Source organism: Eubalaena glacialis, chromosome 12 (genome assembly GCF_028564815.1).
Source record: "Eubalaena glacialis isolate mEubGla1 chromosome 12, mEubGla1.1.hap2.+ XY, whole genome shotgun sequence".
In the NCBI taxonomy this organism is placed as follows: Eukaryota; Metazoa; Chordata; class Mammalia; order Artiodactyla; family Balaenidae; genus Eubalaena; species Eubalaena glacialis.
In genome coordinates, this window is record NC_083727.1 from 18,369,649 (window position 1) to 18,388,687 (window position 19,039).

Sequence of the window (19,039 nt, forward strand, 5' to 3'; positions counted from 1 at the left end):
TCATTCTCTTCCTCTGGATTTCTATAAAGTGGAGTAAAACTAGAATGAAAAACTTCCTGAAGTCAATAAATCAAACTTGCTAAAACCCACCACAGAATATACTAATACCTATTATTTAATTCAAATTTATATTAGCCTATATAAAGAAGGTGAATTTTAGGCATATTTCCAATCTTTTTTATACTGTACTTCACAGATTCTAATTTAAACTGTATCTATTAAATTGATAAAACAAATGGCAAATAGCTACCATTTGAGTGTCTTTTATGCTAAATCAAGAGTAATATGACATATATATATATATATATATATACAGAGAGTCACAGCATAAAAATGTTTTTTGAAATTTACCTCACTTTAGAATTATCATTTACAGCTCTTAATTTATTTGGTGTTTAATGAGCTTGCAATCTTACAAATGTAAAAGTTAAGAAATTTAAAAATCCAAAGATTACAGTTATAAATCAAAAATCACTACAGTGTACTGGAATGAGTATAAACTTTGGAACCACATGGACCTGGGTTTGATTCTCACCTCTGACTTTTAATTGCAGAGGAATCTTAGGCAAATCAGTCTCACAGGGAACTGGTTTCCTCAACTTTATAAAGAAGTGATAAAAATACTTACCTCTCGGGAATGTTACCAGGATTAAAGATAATGAAGATTATCTTTAATAAACTGAAGATAACATACAATGCCAAGATTAGACACTCAATGATGTATACACTAAATAGAAAAATCTCCTTTCACATAGAGATGAAACAAATTAGAAAACACGCAAGCCATTTGTCATTAGATTAACATTGTGAATAGATATCTTTGAAGGAAGTTTAAAATTAGGTATTTCTTAAAGAGTCTGCACTGTCTGCAGTTAGTATTAGGATTTGGGGAGAAGTATCGATGTTAAAAACGTATATATTTTGACAATATAAAATAGTATCTATAGGTATTTTTTCACTTGTATTTAAATAAGGATTTTAATTATGATAAATTTACTCTTTAGAACACTTAACTTTAATGACTAATAAATGTTGGTGAAATCGAAATAGATTTGTACTATCTGTGATATTTCTCTACATCTAGTAATAGGAAACTGTATGTTTGAAACAATGTCTGGAACTTTTAAACTACTCTAAAATATGAATATACAGAAACAAATATACTTGTTTGATGTTAGACAATTGGATTTCATTTGTCATTTGTGTTTATAAGCTTAAGTGGTAAAATATAGGACTAATTTCATGAATGACTCAATGTAAGTGCTTTGTTTATCACTACTCTTTTTTCTTAAATTGAAGTATAGTTGATTTATAATATTAGTTTCAGATATACAACAGAGTGATTAAATATTTGTATAGATTATACTCCATTTAAAGTTATTACAAAATATTGGCTATATTCTATGTATTGCACAATATATCCTTAGAGCTTATTTATTTTATACATAGTTGTTTGTACCTCTTAATCCCTTACCCCTATATTGTCCCTCCCTTCTTCCCTCTCCCCACCGGTAACCACTAGTTTGTTTTCTCTATCTGTGAGTCTGTTTCTGTTTTGTTATATTCATTTGTTTGTTTTATTTTTTAGATTCTACACATAAGTGATAATGTACAGTATGTTTTTCTCTGTCTGACTTATTTCACTTAGCACAATACCCTCCAGGTCCATATGTGTTGTTGCAACTGGCAAAATTTCATTCTTTTTTATGGTTAAGTAGTACTCCATTGTATGTGTGTGTGTTTATGTATGTGTGTATGTATGTATGTATGCATCTATCTATCTATCTATCTATCACATCTTCTTTATCCATTCACCTGCTGATGGGACACTTAGGTTGCTTCCATATCTTGGTTGCTGTCAGAATGGTTATCACCAAAAAGTCTAAAAAAAGTCAAAAAGGATGTGGAGGAGAGGAAACCACAGTACACTCTTGGTGGGAATGTGAATTGGTGCAGCCACTATGGAAAACAGTATGGAAGTTCTTCAAAAAACTAAAAATAGAACTACCTTATGATCCAAAATTCTACTTTCTTCAGTATATATCTGAAGAAAATGAAAACACCAATATTCACAGCAGTATTATTTATAATAACTAAACTCTTTTTATTACATCAAATAATCACTGATTTTAATAACTTTGATTAAGAAAACTCTGTTATAAGAATACTGAGACTACATAAATATCTTCCAAGATAAGCACAGTAATAAATTTCAGTATTTCTGCATAATACATTCAAGAGAACCTAAACAGTTCAACTGTCATCAATTTTTTACAGTGAATACCTGGAGTTTTGTTTATAAGTTACAATCTTGAGGTGCTTAGAACAGTTATTAACTTAATTGTTTAAACTGAATTAATCGGTATGTTCGACCTCTTTATGATTATGGTAAGTTTTATTTAAGTTTCACAGATAAATCAAGTCATCAATTTGAAAGACAACTTGTAAATTTTCCTTGTGTTTTCACTCAAGATATGGTTAGAATAATGCTGTAGAAAGAAATTTAAGTATTTCGATCCATAAACATATACTTTTGACTAACTGCACTTTAATGCTAATAAAAAGTCCTGAAATCCATTAATTTTTAAAAATAGTTTTAATTGAGGTAATTGACATAATAAACTGCATATACTTAAAGTGTAAAAATTGGCAAGTTTTGACATACACATATGCCCGTAAAATCATGACCACCATCAAGAAAGTGAATATCACTTGCATTTCCTTGTGCCTCTCTGTAAAACCTTCTCTCACCCCACTTCTCGACCTCCTATCTCTAAGGGACTGCCAATCTGCTTTCTCTCACCATAGATTAATTTGTATTTTCTTTAGTTTTATGTAAATAGAATCATACAATATATACACTTCTTTGCTTGGCTTATTTCACTCAGCATAACTGTTTTGAGATTCATCCATGATATTGAATGTTACCAACATTTCATTCCTTTTTATTGCTGAGTTGTATTCTACTGTATGGATATACTATAATTTGATCATGCATTCATCTGTTGATGGACACTTGGGTAACTTCCAGTTTCTGGCTAGTACAAATAAAACAGCTATGAATATAAATTTACTTCTGTCTTGAGTTAAAAAACTAGAAGTAGAATGACTATGTCTTTGGTTCATAGATGTTTGACTTTTTACAAAACTGCTAAGCTGTTTTCCAAAGTGGTCGTACTGTTTTTGTTTTTTCATTCCTGTCAGAAGTGTATTAGAGTTCTAAATTCTCTACATCCTTGTCAAAACTTAGCATGGTATTCTTTTTAATTTTAGCCTTTCTAGTAAGTGTTTAACAATATCTCATTGTGGTTTTACTTTGCAGTTCTCTAATGACTAATGATGTTAAGCATCTCTTCATGGTGAAGCATTTGTCCAAATATTTTGCCCATGTTTTTACTGAGTTGTCTGTCTTCTTTCTACTGAGCTTTAAGAGTCCTTTACATATTCTGGATACAGATCCTTTATCAGACACATTGCCAAGATTTTCTTCCAGTCTGTGGGTTATCTTTTTATTTCTTAAGTGTCTTTTGAAGAGCAGAAGTTTTAAATTTTGTTGATGTTGAAATTATCAATTTGTTCTTTTATGGTGTCATAGCTAAGAAATCTTTGCCCAACTCAAGTTAACAAAGATCTTCTCTTAGGTTCCCTCTAGAAATGTTACAGTTTTAGGATTTACATGTAGGTCTATGATCCATTTTGATCCATCAATTTTTGTATATAGTGTGAGGCATGGATCAAAGCTCTTTTTTTTTTTTTTTTTTTGCATTTTAACATCCAATTTTCTGGCATAATTTGTTGAAAAGGCAATTCTTTCTCCATTGCATTGTCTTTGTGTCTTTGTCAAAATCAGTTGTCCATGTGGAGAAAAAGGAGCCCCTGTACACTGGGAATGTTGGTGGGAATGTAAATTGGTACAGCCATGGTGGAAAACAGTATGGAGGTTTCTCAAAAAACTAAAAATAGACCTATCATATGACCCAGTAATTCCACTCCTGGTTACATATCTGAGAAAAACAAAAAACACTAATTTGAAAAGATACATGCATCCCAATGTTCACAGCAGCATTATTTACAAATGCCAAGATATGGAAGCAACCTCAGTGTCCATCAACAGATGAATGGATAAAGAAGATGTAACACACACACACACACACACACACACACAGGAATACTACTCAGCCATAAAAAAGAATGGAATTTTGCCATTTGCAGCAACATGGATGGACCTGGAGGGCATTATGCTAAGTGAAATAAGTCAGGCAAAGACAAATACTGTATGATATCATTTATAAGTGGAATCTAAAAAATACAACATACTAGTGAATATAACAAAAAAGCAGACTCACAGATATAGAGAACAAACCAGTGGCTACCACTGGGGAGATGGAAGGGGACAGGGGCAACATAGGGATAGGGGATTAAGAGGTACAAACTATAACGTATAAAATAAGCTAAAAGGATATACTGTACAATACACAGAATATAGCTAATATTTTATAATAACTATAAGTGGAATATAACCTTTAAAAATTGTGAATCACTATATTGTACACTTATAACTTATATAATATTATACATCAACTATACTTCAAGAAACAAAAATAATCAGTTGTCCAGGTATGTGTGGGTTCATTTCTAGACTCTCTACTCTGTTCCATTGATTTATTTATCTAATTTGATGCCAATATCATGCTCTTTTGATCACTGTAGCTTTATAATAGTTCTTAAGATCAGGTAGTGTTAGCCCTTCAACTTTATTCTTTTCTGAGTTTTTCTGCTATTCTGCCTACTCCCATACATTTCCATGAATTTTCGAGTAAACTTGTCAATTCCTACAAAAAAAAAAAAAAAAAAATCCCACTTGGATTTTGTTTTGGATTGCCTTGAATCTATAGGTCAGTTTTGGGAGAATCAATATCCTAATATTGAGTTTTGTGACCCAAGAACATATTTCAATTTATTCAGGTTATTAATAGTTTCTTTCAATATTTTGTGAATTTCAATGTAGAAGTCGTTCCTATTTTTTGTCAGATTTATCCCGAAGTATTTCATATTTTTCGTTCCTATTATAAGTGGTGTTTTAAAAATTTTAATTTCCAAATGTCCACTGCTAGTAAAGAAATAAATTTTTCCCCATATTGACCTCATACCCTGCATACTTGTCAAATTCTAGTAGTTTTTAGAAGTGGATTTCATTAGATTTCCTATATAGATGATCATGTCACCTGTGAATAACAGGTTTATTTTTTCCCTTCCGATCGAGATGACTTTTCTTTCTTTTTCTTGCCTGAATGCACTGGCTAGAACCTTAAATACAACACTGAATAGAAGTGTTGAGAGTAAACATCCCTTTCTAGCTTCCAATTTTAAGGAAAAAAGAATTCAGTATCTCAACAGTGAGTATTACGTTAGGTGTAGATTTTTCCTAGATGCCCTTTAAGTTCCCACTTATTCCTTGTTTGACTATTTTTAAATCAGGAATGGATGTTGGATTTTGTCAACTGCTTCCTATTTTTTTAGTCTACTAATATGGTGAATTCCATTGACCGATTTACAAATGTGAAGTCAACTCCATGTTCCCGGGATAAATCCTACTTGGTCATGATGAATTATCATGACCAGAATTGTCCTTCTGATATACCATTGGATTCAATTTGCTAAAATTTCCTTTAGAATTTTAACATCTATATTTGTGAAGTATATTGGTCTATAAGCAATTTTCTTTACTTTAAAATCTTTGTCTGGTTTTGGTACCATATTCTATGAACCTACCATTAACAAGTTGGGAAGCATTTCCCCACTTTAATTTTTGGAAGAGTTTTGTATAGAACTGGTACTATTTCATCCTGAAATGTTGATAGAATTCACCAGTGAAGCCACCTGGGCCTGGAATTTTCTTTGTCCAAGGTTTCTAACTTCAATTTCCCTATAGTACTCTTCAGGTTATTTATTTTTTCTTGAGTGAGCTTTGGTAATATGTGTCTCACAAGGAATTTGCCCATTTCATCCAGGGTTTTGAATTTATTGGCCTAAAGTTGTTCATAATATTTCCTTATTATCCATTTTAACATTTGTAGAATCTATAGTAGACACTTCTCTCATTCTTGATATTGGTAAGTCACTTCTCTCTTCATAATCAGTCTGGCTTGAGACCAATTTTACCGGTTTTAGAGCTCAAGCTTTTGGTTTCATTGATGTTTTTCTATTGTTTCCCTGTTTTCTATTTCACTGATTTCCACTTGGATATTTATTCTTTTATTTCTTCTGTTTACTTTGGGTTTAATTTGCTCTTCTTTTTCTGCTTCTTAAGGTAGAAGCTGAAGTCACTGGTTTGATGAGAACTTCTTTTCTAAAATAGTGTTTTATAATATAGGTGTTTCAGTGCTATAAATTTTCCAAGTATAAATGCTCAATTGTTTTTTCCTATTGCTGTGCTTTCAAGTTACCTAATCTTTTCTTCTGTAATGTCTAATCTGTTGTTAATTCCATCCAGTATATATACACATTTTTTTTAAAAAACAAATTTATTTATTTATTTATTTATTTATTTTTGGCTGTGTTGGGTCTTCGTTTCTGTGCGAGGGCTTTCTCTAGTTGCGGAGAGCGGGGGCCGCTCTTCATCGCGGTGTGCGGCCCTCTCACTGTCGCGGCCTCTCTTGTTGCGCAGCACAGGCTCCAGATGCACAGGCTCAGTAGCTGTGGCTCACGGGCCTAGTTGCTCCGCGGCATGTGGGATCTTCCCAGACCAGGGCTCGAACCCATGTCCCCTGCATTGGCAGGCAGATTCTCAACCACTGCGCCACCAGGGAAGCCCCATCCAGTATATTTTTCAACTCTAACACTGTAGATTTTCATCTCTAGAAGTTCAACTTTGGCCTCTATATCTTCTATATTCCTACTTAACTTTTTAAACACATGAAATACAGTTATAATTGCTTTAATGTCTTTCTGTGCTAATTTTAGTGACTGTGTCAGTTATGGCTTGGTTTCTATTGACTGATTAGTCTTCTCATTATGGGTCATGCTGTCCTGTCTTTTTGCATGCTTGGTCATCTGACGGGATGCCAGACATTATGATTTTTATTTTGTTGGGTGTTGAATATTTTTAATTTACTGTGAGTCATCTTGAGCTTCATTCTGGGATACTAGGAAACATTTTGACCCTTTTGGGTCTTGCTTTCATGATTTGTTAGGCAACTCTGGAGCAGTGCTCAGTTTAAGGCTAAATATTCCTCACTAATGAGCCAAGACCTTCCTGAGTACTTTACCCAATTTCCCATTGAAGTCTGCTGAAAAATGGTCATCTAAAGGTATCAGGTCCTAATCCCTGGAAACTATAAATGTTACCTTGTAAGGAAAAAAGGGTCTGTGTAGATGTAATGAAGTATTTTGCCATGAGCAAATTATCTTGAATCATCTGGATGAGTCCTAAATCCAATTACAAGTGTCTTTTTAAAAGAGAGGCAGAGGGAGATTGGACACACACAAGAGGAGGTGGCAATGTGACCTCGGAGGCAGACAGTGGACTAATGTGGCCCCTAGCCAAGGGATGCTGGCAGCTACAAAAGGATGGAAAAGGCAAAGAACAGATTCTCCTCTAGAGCCTCTGGAAGGAGCATGATCTGGCCAATACCTTGATTTTGGCTTAGTGAAACTTATTTCAGACTTCTAATTTTCAGAAGTGTAAGAGAATAAATTTATGTTGTTTTTGGACACCAAGTTTGTGACGATTTGTTATAGCAGCCTTAGGAAACTAAAACACTCATAAATGAATTATAAGTTTTTCCCATCTGGATGTTGGGAAAAGGCATCTTTCCCTCTAATCCTCTATTCCTTTCAGATGGTTCTTTCTCTGGCCAGAGAGTTTATCCATACGTATATGCTGAACAGAACTCTACTGAGTACTCCTGCACCCTTTGTAGATCTCTAATGTTCTCTCTCTGCACAGCTCTCTCTGCAATGTTCTGGAAACTCTATCAAGGCATGAATGCTGGGGCACCTCTTTTGTTTCCTGTCTCTCAGGGATTACTTTCATTTCACTGCCTGATGTCTAGGATCTTGAAAGCTATTATTCCATGTTTGTGTATGCTTTGTTGTTTCAGGCAGGAGGGTTAATCTGGTTCCTATTATTCCATCTTGGCTAAAAATTCCGTTAATGTTTATAAACATCTTCCTAATTTTTTTTTGGTTAAAGTTAAATAAATGCACAATGTAACAGGGTACTCTGGAAACCACAGAGTTCATGGTATTCATTAGTCAACAGGTTTTTACCAAGGCATTATTTTTAGGCACTGAAAATACAGAGGTAAATAAAATGCCAATATTGCCCAAAGAAAACATTCTATCACAAGCTCCTTGAACAGAGTTCATTTCTCACTTACCATATCATGAAGGCATATAGCAGACAGTTATCAAGATAAATTGAGTGTACTATTAAGTGACCAGTTCATTTAAACATAAATAGGTAAAGTTGCTGTAGCTGCTATTGATTTTTACTAAAATAATAAAACACTGATCCAAGGATAGAATAAATTGATTCCAGAAAAGTGATGAAGTTTAGAATTTTGAGTAGTTGAATTAAGACCACATTTCAGATTGAAATGAATTAAGAATATATTCAATTGTCCATATTATTTCTTAATATAGTAACATTTTACTAATGAAAGAAAACACTACAGGAAAATTTTACCTTTCCTATAAAAAGCATAATTTTAATTCAGAAACTTAGGAATCTTTTAAAAAACACGTCTACCCAAATGTAAATGGGAATTTAATAATATCAGATATGTAATTTTGTTTCACTCTCAAGATTTATAATGGTATCATTTAAGAGTATGTTTCTAGTATAGTCTACCTTACTGAAATAACACAAACATCTGACACTGAACATATATTCAGTACTAAGCACTGTGCTAATAATAAGCACTTTACATGTATTGTCTCTTTTAATTTACATCAGACCCTATGACATTAGATATTATTTCTATCCTCATGTTAAAGATAATGAAGCTCAGACACAGAAACTTGTCTAAGGTCACATAATTGTGTAACTAGCACGGCTAGGGCTTAAATTCAGTCTTCTTGACTCTAAAGCTCATGTTCTAAAAATAAGCCACAAATTCAAATTTATAAACCAGGAAAACAGGGCTAATTAATTGCAAAAACTTTCACTATGAAGTTCCCTTAAATAACTGTTTCCTCTAAATATCAAATATTGATTAATATTTTAGCTCCAATATTTTAAGAGCACTTTTATTTTAAAAGTTGAAGCTAAACCGATTATTTCTAATATATATGCAAGCAAATAAAGCACTCAATATTTAAAAAAGATATAGTTTTGTATTTAAAGAATTTATAATCTCTCACAAATAGATCAACAAAAATATTCAGAGGAAAACTATCAAATCTTATTTTTTCTTATAATGTGTATACATCCTCATGACTACAGAGTATGAGAAGGAATGACACATTTGCTCTAAAAGAGATACAATTATTTTCACATTAACGTACGTCTTTAAAAAGGATTCTTTTGTTTCTGTATAATAGATATTTATTCTATGTGGAGAGTGGGTATAAAATGTATGTAGTATTTTGTATTTCTTTGACATCACTGGAGAGAAAAAATATGGATCAAGGAGATGGAGTCCCTCTTATAACAAGAGTCTGATGAAGACACTTTATCACCAGTCTCAAAACATGTGCTCTCAAACTCTCAAGAAAGGCTTTGAGCTTTCTCATGTAGGCTCATTTGTACACACCTGTGAGTATAAGGGATGGACAATATAAGGGACCTTAGAAAATATTTCACCTCTGAAGAAATTATAGTAATATTTTTGTTATTTACCTGAAGATTTTCACAGGTCTCTTGACTGTAAGTGAGTCTCTGGATTTCTGTAGGTGAAACAAGATATAATGCTTGTCCATTGTTGGTGAAGCAGAACGTTCTGGCTATCCGCATATTGGTAAGGGGCAAGTAATACACATCCAATAGAGGTCTTAAACTTGGCAAACTTGAGAAAAAATTAAAAACTTGTTAATAGACAGGTAGGTTTTAGTCTTGAACAAATACTATAGGAGGTAAAAATAGCAGGGAACTTATAACCCTTACGATTTAGTGTAACTGAGTGGGAGATAAAACTGATTTGTTTTCCTCACATGTTCACTATGAACTGAATGAAAATAAATTCTCAGTGTATAAGACTGTAAACAAATAAAAGCCTTCCTTTCAAACTGAATATAATTCTGCAACATTATGTGTTGAGGGAGGAAATGTTATACTTGTGTTTAAAAAAAAAAAAAAAATCTAACTCTTACCTAAAAGTCATAATGTGTCCATTGGCACAGAAGCAGGCAAGGCAGATACTGTTACTCAATGATACAATATCTCCACGAAGAACAAATGAGGTCTCTGTAATGTTTTGCTTATAAGCACAGTTCTGAGTTGGCAGTGAGATTACTTTTGCTTGCTTTTCAGAACATATCACTGCATACTGGTTTTCACTAATTTCCTGAGAAGAGGAGGGAGATACAGAGACAGGTCTTCGTTTTTTCAATTTCTCCTTTTCATCCTTCTCTTCAGGAACATTGTGTTCTTTCCAGGATTCATATGCGGGTGGCATTAAGCAGCCTGTGGAATCCAGGAATGCCATTCTCAGGACTGCCCCTTTTAACCTCAATATAGTACCTAAAATTGTAATTTTAGTAAATAAAAAATATTTTAATCCCACAGTAAATATGTTTATTCCAACTCTGACACATACTAGACACTCAAAAATATGTAGAATGTATACTGAACCGAAATTGTACACTGGCTCACTGATAGGATTCAAACTTCAAGCATGATATTTGAATCTGGAAAAAGATATCAATAAGCGCTACCAAATAAATAAGTGCTACTATAATTGCTACCAAATAGATAAACGCTAGGATGTCTGGAACTAGGTCTCATACCTGGCAAGTGTACTACCATTGAGTATGAGAGTAAGCAGATGGCATCTAGAGCTGCACCGTCCAATATGGCAGCCACTAGCCACTTGAAGTGTGGCTGGTCCAAATTGTGGCATGTTGTAAGAGTGAAATACATGCTGGATTTGAAGGCTTAGTACAAAAAAAAAATTACAGGAAAATACCACAATAATATAAAAATACTGATTACATGCTAAAATGATAGTATTTTGGATAGACTGGGCTAAATGAAATATGTTACTAAAATTAATTTCACCTTTTTTTTTTTTTACTTTTTTAATATGGCTACTAGGAAATTTAGAATACTATATGTGGCTCACACTGCATTTTTAATGGACAGAACTGATCTAAAGGGTCAATGAGAAAAAAAGTTTCCACATATTTCTAAACATTACTTCAAAAAAACTATTTACCAGTAAATGTCAAATACACTCAAGACATTGCTTTGGTCAACTTACAGTCTTAAATTAGTAGTTATATTTCTTGATTTAATTAATGGGACTCCCTTTCCTCCATATCCTTGAATAGGCAAATATGATTTATGCTCATTTCTAAGTAAGCTAAATGGTAATATTAAGGATTTGGAAAGCAATAAAAGGGAGGGTATAGAACCGATTTAGCATTTCAGTTCTTATTTTAGAGGATTTTTTTCATATTTTATTACTTTATACTTATATTTTATAGTTTTCAAAAAATTATCCATATATTATATTCTTTTGTTTCTAAGAGGAAGAGACCCCAGTGTTCTGTCAAAATTTTTCTTAGAAGACAAAATTTTCCTTTCCTCTTCATATTTATATATTTTGTCTATTGCAGAGTGGCCAGATAAAATAAAGGATGCCCACTTAAATTTGAATTTCAGATATACAATCAATACTTATTTTAGTAAAAGTGTGTCCCAAATTCTGCATTATTTTTCCAAAGAGAAAGATGGGACATATTTATATTAAAAAATATGTTATCTGAAGTTCAAATTTAACTGGGCATCCTGCAATTTATTTGCTACTTCTGGCGTTAGTCTATTGTCCAGGTTTGGCAAGTAGACAATTTAATTATTTTAAATGGTTTGCTAATTTGGGAATGGTTTATAGTCCATATGAACATATGAGATATAGTAATCCCAGTACGTGGATTTTCTAAAAATGTACCAATATTTAAATATATGCTTGTCCTATAGTTGGCAGGATTATATTATGTTTTCCAGCAGGGTAGTGGTAATTGTTGAGTTCTCCTCTTGAAGGCAAAAAAAAAAAAACACAAAAAACAGCTGGGGACAAAATAGACCATTTCAGGCTCTTAGGCATGGAAACCCATCTGCTTGGAAAACACCTCTCTTCTCATCATAGTTCCAATACAGATAATATGATATAAATGTCATTGTTATATTTTAAAATAGACATCCTATTAAAAACAAACCTCAAAGATTCCAACATTGAAAAGAAACCCAAAGGTTCTTTCTTACACATGAAAATTATTTTATATCAAAGTAGATTTACAGCTAATTTGACTTTATAGCAAGTTGGAAAAATCTTAAATATTTTTTAATATAGTTAATAGTACATTATTTATATTTAATCCCTCTCTCTCATTTTTATTTATTGGAAACATTTTCTTATCACAAACTGTCTGTTGTAGAAAATTTAGAAGCTACAAATCAGTAAAAAGAATAAAAATTACCCACAATCCTACTATTCAGTGATAATTACTATCAACATTTTGATTTTCATCTTTCTAGTTTTTTTTCCCAATACATATACTTGTTTACTAATAAGAAATGAGATTGGTCAAGAAAATCATCATTATGTAACTTTTTCTAACAACTAGGTATGTAGTATGTAGTAAATTATTGAGCTGAATGAATAAATCAAACTGTTCCTTTAATGTAAAGGTAGTTCAGAAATGGTAGAACTAGAAATGATAATTACATTTTAATTCTAAATTCTAAGTATTGTTAAAATGTACTATATAAACAAGAAATACACTAGTGAGCAAAACCATGTTTTTGTTTTTGTTTTTTTCTATCTAGATCAGCATAGATTAGTAACGGAAACCAGAATTCTCAATTATTTCAAGACCTATCAGATTCCACATACATGTGATAAAATTCAATCTCATTTTCAATATAGGAAGACTGTAAATTTTTTCTTCTTAAAATTTTTTTATTAAATCACCTTTTCTAATTCTTCAAAGAAGAAAATTAATGTATTTTAAGACTTCACACTTAGAGATTAAAAATAGCCAAGTGTATAATGTTTAAAAATATACTTTTCTGTTTTTTCCCTAAATATGTACCATCCTTTTGCTTATAGAACATACTATTCTGAGGTATCCTAGAATGCAGTAGAACAACACTGGGTTTTTTTTTTTTCATTTTCTTATGCAGTAATCATTTTAGACATGATCCTAGGATTAAAAAAATATAAAACCTGAATGGCTATATAAGTAAATGATATTCTGGAATCTTATTCCATGTATTCCTTCAATTAAAAACAAGACTATAACTATCCCCATTTAGACTTAGATTGATTCAAAAATGAAAAGCAAAGGCTTCTATTAAATTATACTAAAGTAAATCTTCAATAGAAGTATAGCACCAGAGCATACATACCACTTGGAGACACAATTACTGGCTGAAGAAGTCTTTGCTCTCCTCCTGGGGGAAGGTTCAGTGCAATGACAAGCACTGTTCCCAATGTAGTACCAACCCACAAACATGGGGAGGGGGCTGAATCTGCCTTTCGAGTAAAAGTTTCACAGAAATGAAGAGCAGAGATTGCTTCTCGGGATTCTTTATCAATGCTGGTTACACTTGAACTCCGTGATCGGCTGAAGGAATTATCTTTTATGTCTGAAACGATTTAAAATGTTGTGAGATTGCTCAAGTTATAAAATATCATGTTTTTTGCTTGGTGTAAGTTTTGCCAAATAGTTAATCTGCAAAAAGATAAAATCTACAGCATATTTAATTTTAATTTTCTTTTAATTGAAAAGAAAAACAATTTACTTTTATGCTAACAATTTTTTCCTTTGCTTGTATTTGAAACACAGAGGGACAAATCCGCACTTCTCAGAACTGAGCTGGGGTCATCCCAGTGAGTGTTTGGATGTATGATCTCTGTGGTTTTGGTGCAGTTCTCTGTTGGTATCCTGGCTGCTTTTCCAATCTTAGCCCTTACTACCCTTTCTCATGGTGCTGTTTCTTCCTTTGGTAATATAATTCATGATTAGGTAGAACCAGGAAAGTGGGTATTTTCAATTTTCTACATTAAAAAAAATGCTTTTATAAGTACTCTGATTCTACCTTCAAATTTATTGTATGATGGACTTTTTTCCTTCAAATCTGTCCATATGAAAGCCTTAATCCATAAAAATTTAGCTTTATTTTTTTTTTTAATGAGATTTTAACTGTAACCAACGTTCATCTAAGGCATTTTTCATTAAACTGTACAACTGGTATCTGGCTCATACTTAACTTGATGCCAGGTATATTCCCTTTACCCGGCTCTGTCTGTAATGACAGGGATACTTGTAAATTATACTAATAAACCCTCTCTTGTCTTCAGCTACCTTCTCTGCGGCCAATCTCAAGCCTGTTTCAAGCCCTGGCCTCTTTTCTCTTGGAATGCATTTCCAAAGGCTTATAAAAATTTTTTCCTATTATGTATCACTATGCAAAATCAAAATACGTCATTTCCCCAAGGCTCTAAATTATTCTAATGGCACTATTTATATTAATGACACCCCTGTTCTCCTAGGGAAACAATACTTGAGATGAGTCCCAACTTCGGTTCTTCCCTTTCACTTTACTTACATGTCTCTGATGGGATGCCAAGTCCTACGCTATTCTAATGTTTGTTTCCTTCTTTCCAGTACTAATCAATTTCCATTACCCTATGTTCAGGCCTTTATCACCATTCATCTAGACTACAATTCCCAAGAGATCTCCCCACCTTCACTCTGTCACTGTTCTATCACAACTCAATTAAATTTTACAAGGTACAGTTTTAATTCTATCACCTCTATCTTAAAAATCCGCAACGGTTCCTCTTATACTCTTACTCAGGTTTTTAAGACTCCACGAAATATCTTAAACCTACCCTCCCGGCCCTATCTGCCAGAGTGCTGCCCTGCTTCAGTTCACTGTGGGAAATAAACCGAGCCATTCAATGTTCTCCAAACATACCTGCAGCTTACTTACTTTTTTGCTTGTGATTTTCTTTCTGATTTGTGCCCTTGCCTTTTCTCTACCTATCTAGATGGTGTTTATTCTCCATCTCAAGTACTGTCATCCTCATGAAGTTTATCCTGATTCCTAAAACCATACACAGTTTTTCTCTTTTGAATCTTGATAGCTTTTTACCTTCCCCCTGGCATGAATAGTACATTTGTTCTGTAGTTATTTCTGACTTGTCTTAGGCCTTGTTCTAATGTGACTGTAAATTTCTTGAGAACAAGGGCTCTCTCCTTTTGATGCCCTGCAGAATTTGGCATAGTGCCTTGCATATGAAGGTATTCAACATATACTTGCTGAAGACAGACCTACAGTTCGAAGTATCTAAAGCAATGTGTTTCTGCTACACCACTGGGATATATTAAAATTTCCAGTAGCTTCTGCTGTTCACATCTAATAAGTCATTCCTCAAATCACATGTTTCCAATGTTATTGTGAAAGAAATGACTTCATAATGTTGTGAAAAATGAAAAACACGCTCAAGTCTTCTAAGTTGTATTTTACTGAATAAAAAAGGTATAATTGAATCCTACTTATACCCCCCAAAAGCTTCTTGTAATCAAATTTAGATTCATAGGTTAAAAAAAAATTCTCCCAAACAATAATTATATACAACATAATTTTGATTATAGTTAGCCTCTGAAAACAATAAAGCCACTAGTTATGACAACAGCATGGGTTATTTCTAACTATAGTTTCTAAAAATGCTTTTCTTTTGCCTGAGATTGTGCTTCCTGTTACAGATTATGACACAGTAGAAAAGAACTACTTAATGTAAATAAAACAACTTTCTCTAAGCAATAGCTCATTACTGGATGAGTTTGTAATATGATATTGATTCCAAATGTTAACTCTTTATGTTCCCAAAGTTATTTTAGTAAAAAACCAGAAATTTAAAATTTATTTTCCAATGATAAAAATATTTGTTACTTTGATAAGACATACACACAAGATGAACAGACATATTCACCTATATTATCAGTTGTGACCTAGTGATAAAAATGAAAATCAGTGATACAAGAAAATTTAATATTATAAATTTCAATATAAATTAAGTTGTATGAAAACCTTTACTGTTACCTATTAAAATTACAATAGGTGATTCACAACAATCTATACTTCAAATGTTAATTCACAGGCCAAATAAACATTATTTTAATTTAATAGAGTAATTTAACTATATAAAATTCATAAACTACAACTGTGTTTTTATTATATGACTTCTCTATAAAAATTAGATTACCAGAGAAACTCCTATGGCTAGATCAATATGGGAAAATGAACTGAATCAGAATCAACTCTGAACTTAGAGAATTAGGTTGCTTATTTTACCTGTGTAGAACTGTTTGAAACAAGTTAGAATCTTCAGCAGTTCACGAATTGTAACTACCACTGACTGCTCTTAAGTTAGATGTTGTGGGTCTTTGTGGCTTAAATTTTAGAAATTAGGCAAGCTTAACAAATGGAATAGAAATTTTCGTTTTCATTTTAGTAATAAGAGCAGAAATGAAGTAGCTACCACTAAGTAGGGCCTACCATGTGCTTCATACCATCATAAACTTTACATTTATCATTTTATTGAATCTATATAATAACCCTGAAAAGTATTATCGTCACAATTTAACAAATAATAAAGTAGAGGCTCAGACAGGTTAAATGACTGAGAAAGCTACTTAATGGAAGAGTTTGGATTTGTGCCCATGTTCAAGTCTAAAACATCTGTTAGGCAACTCCACATAAACATGGGATTAGTCATATCACCAATATCATACGAGTGGAGTGTTTTAGTTATTATTGAGCATTAAAGTTCAGTCTTTAGATTTAAAAAAAAAACAGAACTGGAACATGTGGTCTTTCTGGCCGATCTAAACTCAGAAAAAAATTGTCATTAATGCCTCCATCCAGCTCTAGTGATACAACCAAGTCATAAAATCATTGCTTTCCTGTTATTCTCTGTATGCCTAGAACATTCCACCTGTGTATATCACACTCTCCTGCCACATAGAGCCTTATGCAACAAAATTTTATATCCCCCAATCAAAACATAACGCCAAGAGGTAAATTTGGTCAGGGTAAAAATTAGGACAAAATACTTACTCACATAAAGATACATAACAGTTTGATATTTTGCCTCCTGTTCTTGACACTTGAAAAGTGACATCAGCAGTCTAACAATATCGCCCATGATTCCTGAGTTGTGGGCCATGGAATCTAGGGTGAAGCTATGGTGAAAGTACAATGTTGCATAATTCCCCTATAAACAAAAGTGAATTCTATTCACAGAAGCTTCCACAGCTGCAGGAAAGTCCAACAGCTCAGCTACTTTAGCAACATTTGGCAGTTTGAGCCTATGGATAATAGTTGTTTTTCCCCGTTGACTCTCCGGCCAATGTAAAAGAATTACCAGCTAAGAATCTCTATCAAAAAATAGTTCAGTAGCACAATGACTTAAGGGGAAATTATTGAGGCAACATGGGTATTGTTTCAACATATATATTAATCAAAGTTATAATTAGCTTAGGGCATTGAGATACACGGGCACGCAAGTAAAAGATAAACTGAATAAAGATGATCTATAAAAGCACACAGCACACACTTTGATTAAATTACTTAAATAATTCATAAGTGTGAATATTCTTTTAAAAAGTAATTGACATCCTATTTTTACTAATTTAAAAAGTACTTCTACATGTGTTTTCTCATCAGATTTTTAGGTACTAAAAGACACAAAACCATTTTAAGTAGTAGTATTCAGTGTTACTGAAATCATGGGCATCTTTGAGAGTCTGATGAAAACTCTGGATCCTTTTGTTGGGGAAAAAAAATGCCTAAGGGTAGCCTCAGATACACGTGGGTTCAAATGGCATCTTTCATTTTTATAGTGAAGGGAACTATGCTCTTCTCAAAACATACGTTATTCAACATTCTATAATTTATTTCTGGTTCCCTTAACACCAGGGGTATTACAGGGTTCTACTAAACTGTTTTTCCTATGTTCAGGAATGGAACCTTTCACTGATGACAGTGGAAGATATTATGCCTACTCACTCATAGTAACATGCTATCAGTATAACTGAGACAAGACTATGATTTGGAAATGCTAAAAATCAGCAAGGTGAAATGGACCAATACCTAAGTCTGTATTATGCATAAGAAGATAGTCAAGGAATCTAGAGAATTAACAGTGAGAAGATGAGGTGGGTGAGCAAATACAAAGGAGAAAATCTAGTTGTTTCTAAGACAAACATGGGTGAAATCATCCGTATGCAGTCATACTTCTTATCCACTTAAAGGCAATAGAAATTCTAAAATTAAAATGGAAATCCTGCTTTATATTTACTATATGGAATCTTATTTTTGTCTTTATTGAAATGTCATTTGTCCCTATCCTGGGATAGCAGGGAGCTGTTTTGGAGCTGGATATAAAGCAGAAGGAATGTGTGAATATATTCACTCTGCTTTCCTAATGGATAGGTTGCATAGAAAGTGATACAGAAAAGATATATTTCCCACCTTATTATCATCAAAAAGTAATAATGATTCTTGATATGAGATTCACTGTAATACAGAAAACTAGTCATTTATTTTGAAAATATTAAATTCTCATAAAATAAGTTTATAAATAATAAAGTTCAAAATAAGTTTTCAGATGGTTAATAGAAATTAATCTAAAATCACACATATTTTAATCTTACACTAAATTTTGTTTAGATATAAAGTATGACAGGGCTGAGGAAATATATTATTTTGATTTGCTTAAATTTATATTATAATTATCCTTTACAATTTACAGATAGCATCCTGAAGGCTATTAATCCTTAAACACTTAGTCATTTTAAACTT

The 19,039-nt window shown here is 32.6% G+C and overlaps 1 protein-coding gene across 4 annotated transcripts in view; it reads right to left on the reverse strand.

Annotated features, from left to right (window-relative positions):
- STXBP5 (syntaxin binding protein 5) overlaps positions 1-19,039 on the reverse strand; it is a 169,079-nt gene that overhangs the window by 11,958 nt on the left and 138,082 nt on the right. For all 4 annotated transcript variants that reach the window (XM_061206752.1, XM_061206751.1, XM_061206750.1 and 1 more), the window contains 3 exons: positions 13,574-13,813; positions 10,315-10,684; positions 9,845-10,010 (listed from right to left, as the gene is read on the reverse strand). In XM_061206752.1, the coding sequence (XP_061062735.1) occupies positions 9,845-10,010; positions 10,315-10,684; positions 13,574-13,813 (776 nt within the window). The remainder of the gene's footprint in view (positions 1-9,844; positions 10,011-10,314; positions 10,685-13,573; positions 13,814-19,039) is intronic.